Here is a 7,961-nt window from a genome sequence, read left to right on the forward strand (position 1 = left end):
AATCTCATTGTAGAACTACACAAAGACCCAGATATTTTGTGTTTGTTTGACATGTTTGATGACCAAGGTAAGATTTCAGATAGTGATGTTTCTTATTATACTAAATCTGTGATTCTCATGCATAAATGGAGACCTCCAGATGTCTTGATTGATGACAATTGGAGCTATAAAACATCAAATTGTGGTTCCAATGTCCTATCATGCTGAAATATTGTGCCTGGCTCATGAAACCCCCTTCGCTGGTCATTCAGGAGTTAGGAAAACTTATCATAAAATTCGCAGTCATTTTCTTTTGCCTAATCACAGGCAGGATGTAGCACATTTTTGTAAAACTTGTCACACATGTTAAGTGGTAGAAAAAACAAATCAGACCATCCCAAAGACCTCTTTACAGCCAATCCCTGCATTTCAAGAACCATTTAGTAGGATACTTATAGATTGTGTTGGGCCCCTACCAAAAACAAGATCAGGAAATGAGTACATGTTGACAATAATAGGGAGGCCCAAGCAATAAAGGCAAAATATGATAAATTGCAATATTTACTGCCACATATTTTTAATATTTTCATTTATCTTGTCATGTTTTAAGTATTTCTTGTATCTATGGTATTGCATAAGATAAAACAGAAAAAAATGCAACTTCATAACATTCAGAATTTTTTTTTCAGAGGTGCAAAGTTGACAATTTTTCAAAATGTCGCAATTGTATTTGAGAATGACAAAACTACCAAAAGGCCATCTTTGACATGTTGTATTTCCTCAAGGCAACAACTGCAATACATGAAAATTATTTGTTTCATCACAAAATTGTTTTTTGACAAAATTTCAAAGTTAATGAAACACAATGTCTACAAAAATATCGGTATATTTGGGTCAAAATTACCAGTTTTGGCTGTTTTTTTTCAATATAATTATTGTGATTCATGAAAAAAAATCTAATTTTTCATTTTTACAGCTAGAACAATGAAACTCACACATTATTTGCATTTGACATATTAATTATGATTGGAACCGAAAAATGTGGTCAATCAATGCAAATTTGGCAAAAATATGCAAATTATGTTTGGGGTCATAGGTCATTTCCAAAGTTTGGGGGTCTAAAACATGAACTATATCAATTTTAAAATTTCTTTTCAACAAATTCCGGAAAGAGTATATATATGTTTGTTTAATGACATAAAATAATAATTGTTAATAATAGTATTCACTTTCAAAAATAAAGGTAAGTATTGGCATATTTTGTAGCTGAACATGCTCTAGAGGTCAAAGGTCATGCATGCATAGTCTATGGAGAAGATGCAGAAAATATGATCTGACAAATTTTACCAGTCAAAATACATCAAACTGCATAACATATGAACTGTGCACATCATGAAACAGCTTTAAGCCAGCCAAATACCAATTTAGAAGGCAAAAAGGGTTTAATACAAGTAAAAATAGTAGTTCTCAGTTCAGTTCAGTTCATACACTTGTCCCATTTCAAGGAGATTCATGTTTAATTTTTGTAACATTATGAGTTGCCATTTCGAGTTCAAATCATGAAATGTCAATTGCTCCGTTGATTTATATGGGTACTCCAACTCATCCTAGAGGAAATTTGAATGTTCTCAATGGCTACAGGGGAAAAATTGGATGTCATGCCACACAAAAAAATACCAGGATGTAAAGGTCAATGACAGTGTCACACCCTGCATATTCACTCATATTTTTTCTGATATACAATTGATGTTGATTTGTCGTTGTTATTATGTCAGGTAATTACATAAGAGGTTATGTACGATCATTGTCATCACTGCTGGTTTTTTAGTTGAATCAGTGGTGCATATCCATCTGGGCCCGCAATTTTGAAAGTGGCTGAAGATCTATAATAAGGTCTTCATCATCATCATCGTCATCAGAAGAAGAAGACTCATTTGAGGACATGGCACACTTGATTGATGCATTTATCAATGGGTTGGCTTTCACAAGGTCTATCAGCAATTTACGTTTGCTATCTACAGTAGTAATTTTACTTCTACCAACTAACTTTTCCTTGGAATGCACTTCAACTCCAAACTCTGACAGTTGTGCCCACATGTGTATTTGGATGTTACAGACTTTTGAAGACGCTGTTTTGATTTCAGAAATACAGTCAATTAAACTGTCCATCTTGCAGAGCATCTTTCATCTGACTTTTCTTCTGAGACTTTTTCAACAGAGCAGCTCTCCGCCTTTCTCGCTGTACTTGTTTTCGGGCTTCTTTCTGTCGGAATATAGTGCTCAGTTGTTTATCACGTGTTCCATATTTTTTCATAGCTCTGATTGCCTCCATCCTTGCTGCAGAAACTACTTTTTTCCTATCTTCTTTGTCTTGTTTCATAGCCCACTCGGCACTATGGTCCCTCTTGGCCATCACAATAGCTCCAAGTGACAGTGGATTACTCGACGGTGCAAATTTATGCTGCTGACTTAACATTCCAAAATCACTTTCACAAGTGTCATTTGTTGCAGTCGGTATGAGACTGGCGGCTTTGTGTTGCTCCAAAGATGGGTCACCATACAAGCCACCTGGAAGATGCTCTGTGGCATGGTCTTTGAGTTTTTGTGCACCAGCTTTGCAACATACCTTCAGCAGCTCAATGACTAAGTCATCTGTTTGATGCTTCTCTCTGATTTTCTGCATATACTCTGGATAGTGCAATGTGACATCTGGCCAGATATGATCGTTTTCATTGAAAATGAGTTCAGGTTCTTCTGACCACTGCCGGAGTTTTGTCACAGCAGTTGTGTAACACTCATTCATGGCCAAAGGATCTGAAGCAACCTTGCACTTGGTCAGTAGTGGAAGGAGCACCTCTGTGTAGAGTATACCATATGTACGTTCTTCAGCAAGAATTCTGTCGTCAAAATATCCATCATAAACAGCCTTTTCAAGTCTGTTCCATGAACCTTTAGCTTCCCGTTGATTGACTAAGAATGTCTGTATGAACTCCTGCCCTATGAATGTGGGAATTGAACAATGAAAATATACCAGATATCGTGATCCAACGATGGGTCTAAACAGCCCGCAAGCAGATTCAGCCACTTTTTCTTCCGTCAGGCAGTATGCTCTGAAATCCTTCCCTTCAGAGTATTCCTTTCTCACTTCTGTACACAGCAGTTTGTCTGCCTCATAGATATGTTTTTTTGCTCCTATCAGTCCTCTAGAAGATAGTTCATCACTTGTATACAAATGGTCGATTGCTGCTTTGTTCATGGCTTCACTTGTGTTATGGACCTTATGTGCACCACAAGTGAATGCATACACTCTGGTCATCCTCTCTCTCTCAACATTGGTCAGAGAATGCCAGTTCGTAAGTTTGCTTTCAAGTTCACGTGTCTTTGCCTCTATCAGAAGACTGGTAAGCTTAGTCTCGGTGGCCGCTCTGTCAGACATTTTCGCCTTAATGTTACATAGCGAAACTACATCTGCAGGGTTCTTAATACCAAGATCTGTGGCTATTCTCTGCAAGTCGTCTATGTGGCTGATTAGATCATCTAATGTGTCTTGAGCCTTACCCCTGCAATGGGGCGAATGCCGATAGAGAAAGTTGTTCTTGATCCTGTGAGGCGCTCATCCTGGGTTGGTGACAAAGTGAACTTATGAGTAAGCCATTCAAGCTGTGCTTTTGGACTTTTATCCGAGTAATAAGCCACAGATTTATCATCCCTTTTATCAAGTTCAACTAGCCCTCTCACTGTTGCAAGAACACCAGCCTCTATTCTCATGCGTTGAGCAGTAGTTCTCTTCTGTAGTTTGACGTTCTTCATGTCAACAGGAGAAAGGTTATTCAGCACTGCACGAATGACTGGTTCTATGTTGTTTGCACTGACACCCATGTTAGGAGATGATAGTAAGTGAGTCTTATTTCAGTCTTGTACAGGGAACCTCTCTCTCTTGTTTCTAAGCTAGTTAATTCCATTAATCTCTTCTGTAGCTCTGTCTCTCTGTTTTCCATTTCTTTCATTTGTTCACTTAATTCAGCAATTATGCCATCATAAAATACAGCCGCTGCATCTCTACAATTCTCCATGTCATCCATTGCTTCTGCGATATGCATCTTGAGATTTGTTATATGTTGCTCTTTTTCATTAATTTCAAATTCAGGACACGCTTCTCCTTCAGCAAAGCACCGTATCTCTGTACTTTCTTTGTCATTTTCCGTGTTTGCTCTTCTCTGTTATCAGCCAAGTCAAGAAGGGTCTCTGTGGCAGCCTTCCACTGATTTCTTTCTTCAGTTAATTCTTTTACAGCACTTTTAACTGCCACATCTACCTTATCTTTCATGCCACTGATCTTGTTTCTGTATTCTGTAATAACTATTTCACTCTCTTCTGTCTGTTGTTGTAGTTTCTTGCGCATTTCAACCATAGTATGCTGCATATCTCTCAGTTGATTTTCAGTTTTCCTTTTCATATTCAGCATCTGTCTTTTAGCTCTTTCCTTTGACTTCATGATTTCCTCCTGTGCCTTTTCTTTCACTTCAACAGCTTTCTGCTTTTCTATTTCAACAGCTTCTAATGCCATATCTCTGTCCCTTAGTAGATGCTTACTCCTGACACCAATTACTCTGCTTGATTGTGTAAGTGAAGACTCACTTGCTACGAGACGTTTTTTTGCTACATGTAGTTTATGTTCCAACTTCCGTTTTTCAAGTTTTAACTGTTGCTTTTCTGGTGAATTACTGTAACTCAAGCCGCTACGAAGGTGTGATCTATTAATGGTGTTAAACTTTTGGCCTCCACTGCTGGAAACAAAACCATCAGTAACATCACAGTAGGGTGGTGGGGATCCTATCATGCAAGCAGGCCTTCCATGTTCAAGGTCCATTCTCATCACCTCAGCATATGTTGGTGGTGACATGCTTGAGTTTGCCGTTTTATTTCTTCTCTGTATTTACAGCATCACGTACAGTGATATCATGTTCACTTGCTTTATGTTGTGGCCACAGAAACGTTTCATCCAGAAAGCATTGAAGTTTTTCAAATAGAACTGGAGCGCGTCTTGTTGAGCGTGATTTATTGTAATCAGCCACAAGTTTATTGAATTTAAATATCAATCTCTGGACGATAGCTCTTAGCTGCAACTCTGTCCTCTGTGCTGTTTCTATGTTTGAGTAAGTCTGTAGCCAACTGAGCAAAAGTTCATATTTTCGACGGTGTAAAACCACACTGAACTCATCACAGGCATAATCTAGCTCAAGTAAGTCAACCTTCTTAAGAGGCTTTCCTGCTTGCACACAACATGTTGTATGTCCTGGAAAATAACAGAAGCTGAAAGACCAAAAACATGACTAACATTAATAACCTAAATTTCAGTGAGACACAAGATAGTCAACAAATGAATTGACATAAATGAAAATATTTACTTTATATTAATACTTCAGGAGAGTGAAAGAAAACCATGTCAAAATGGATTACTATATAATATCTCAAAGCCTAACAATCACAGTGAATTTTGCAAAATAATAGACATATTCAGTCGCTACCTTCACGTAAATTCAATATGTACACTAACAAACCATGTTGTTTTGTTTTGTTTATCATGCCTAATGAAAAATAATCTAAATTATAAATTCATTTGAGGGTAATGTGACTCTTGTCAAAATTTACACTATAATATATTGGTATCAGAAGCACAACATACATATTTGGCTTACTCAAATAATGAAATACATTTTATTTAATAAACAATATGTTTTATTTACATATTACATCTTTATCAAACCAGTGACAATCATGGTTGTTTCAAGTCACAGGAAACATTTAAACTTATCTTTAGGATAAAAAAAACAACATGGAAAATTGTTCAGTTAGCGACTGTGCCACTTCAGCAGTTTGATTATATTATGTACATTTTGAATAACATATAGGAACAAAAATAAAAGTAACGTTGGTAAACTTACTTAAACAACAGCTGTGTTTACTCCTCTCCTGGCATAGTAAATAACATTAACAGAACACTAAAATAAAAGAGGAAACGACTATCGTCAAATATATAAAAAATATATGTTTTAAAACTTAAAATACTACCACATATCTGTGTCTGATACGTCTAACACAAGCTACTTTTAAATAAATTTCTGAGCGTACAAACTAAAAAAGTATTCGATGATTCCACAGTGTATTGTGTACATCACCGTGTGTACATGCAGTATAAGCTACGTACAGATCATAACAATCGTATACACTACCACTAAAATTACATATATATAACTATCTCGAAACCTTCACAAACACTGTTAGTTAAACGACAATCATCTACTGTGGGAAATTCTACGTACTTCACGGAGTTATACGTAACTCCCCGTTGAATCAGTGACAGACTTGGTGACGGACGCCATTTTGGCTTGTACCGCTCACGGCGAGTACCTGCCAACCTCTCATTTAATGGCAAGCGCACGAACATTTTTGCCTTAAATGTCATAAAACCTGAGAAAGAGGTACACAAATAGCTATATTTTACCACCAAGGATAGTAATCATCGATATAACTCCATTATGTCAGCTAAAAATGCGTCTAAAACTACGTAAACATTACTGACCTCGACCGCCGACAAGTTTCACGATATCTCCGCTATTACTCAGGCCATGTGCATGATGAGACTAAGTACCATCTAAAATGACCAATGATTGGCTTATAGCGGTGAATTTATCGCTGCGCTACGACTTCTGATAGCCAATCCAAAAAGCCCTTCTACAGCGTACGTCAGCAGCTGAACGGCACTTTTAGAAATGTATTAAAAGTTGACCGATGAGGGCGTCCTTGCTTGACAAAGGAAATTTTCAGATCGCGTAAGTGGGAGTGAAATCGTGATTTCTGGCATGTTCGGATGCGCAAAAAATGCACTTCCAACGCAATTTATTCATTAAAATTTTGGCAAAATAATCAAAAGTATATATATTTTTAGAATAAAGAAAGAAAAAAACTCAAATTACACTAACATTTATTTTATTTGATCTTAAAATTCACCATTTTTGCCTCCACTACTTGGGCCTCCCTAACAATAATGTGTACATCTACTCGCTTCCAAGAAGATATACCACAGAGAAATATAAAGACAAAGACTATAGTGAATGCTTTAGTCGAATTTTTCACTTTTTTCGGCCTCCCTAAATGTGTCCAGTCAGATCAAGTTAAAGGAAATTCCTATCAGACGATAATGATTGTCTGAATATTTTACAATAAGTGTAAGATTTTCGCACAAAACTCTCTGAAGCATATGAAGTATCCAGAGAAAACCTTGAGTCATCACAACAGTCTATAAAAGTCAAATATGATAAAAACACCTCAAAACGGAAGTTTGGAGCTGGGTCAAAAAGTCAAAAAGTTCTTGTTCTTCTTCCAGTTCCTGGCAGATCATTCCAAGCTCGTAGGCCATATCAAATCAACAAGAAATTAAGCGATCTAAATTACATCATAATAACTCCTGACAGGCGAAAACAAAAACAGTTATGCCACATAAATATGCTTAAGCCATATTTTGAAAGGCATAATCCTACTGTAACACAACCTGTCAGTGCACTCAATTCACACCATTATGAAGGTAGCGACAGTGAAACTGACCTGAGTGAAAATACCCTAGATTCAAAGCTGGTCAAATTCCAGAATTCAGAAATCCTTGGGAATCTTGAATCTACAAAGTTGGCAAACCTCCAGCTGTCACAACAAAAGACAGGTGACAGAACTGATCCACGAATATAAATACCTGTTCTAAGATGTTCCACGATGTTGATGTCGACAACAGTAAACCTGTGAAACAACATCCATACAGACTGATCTGCTGGTTAATGACTTTATTGAACCCAGTAAAAGTAACTGGAGTTCGCTGAGCGTACTTGTGCCCAAACCAGGTCAAAGTTATCGCATGTGCACGGACTATAGAAAAATGAACTCACTAACAAAGACGGATACTTTTCCAATCCCGAGGATTGATGATTGCA

General features: G+C 37.1%; 2 protein-coding genes across 2 annotated transcripts; both read right to left on the reverse strand.

Annotated features, from left to right (window-relative positions):
- Positions 1–2,020: 2,020 nt before the first annotated feature.
- On the reverse strand, positions 2,021–6,686 carry LOC139150246 (uncharacterized). The gene is made up of 3 exons (XM_070722492.1): positions 6,563–6,686; positions 5,925–5,981; positions 2,021–5,292 (listed from the first exon to the last, which is right to left on the reverse strand). Exon 3 carries the CDS (start codon positions 3,413–3,415, stop codon positions 2,132–2,134), a length of 1,284 nt encoding a protein of 427 aa, XP_070578593.1. The 5' UTR covers positions 3,416–5,292; positions 5,925–5,981; positions 6,563–6,686; the 3' UTR covers positions 2,021–2,131.
- On the reverse strand, positions 4,091–4,882 carry LOC139148833 (uncharacterized protein PF3D7_1120000-like). The gene has a single exon (XM_070720263.1). It carries the CDS (start codon positions 4,880–4,882, stop codon positions 4,091–4,093), a length of 792 nt encoding a protein of 263 aa, XP_070576364.1.
- Positions 6,687–7,961: the final 1,275 nt, after the last annotated feature.

This window comes from Ptychodera flava, chromosome 14 (genome assembly GCF_041260155.1).
Source record: "Ptychodera flava strain L36383 chromosome 14, AS_Pfla_20210202, whole genome shotgun sequence".
Classification (NCBI taxonomy): domain Eukaryota; kingdom Metazoa; phylum Hemichordata; class Enteropneusta; family Ptychoderidae; genus Ptychodera; species Ptychodera flava.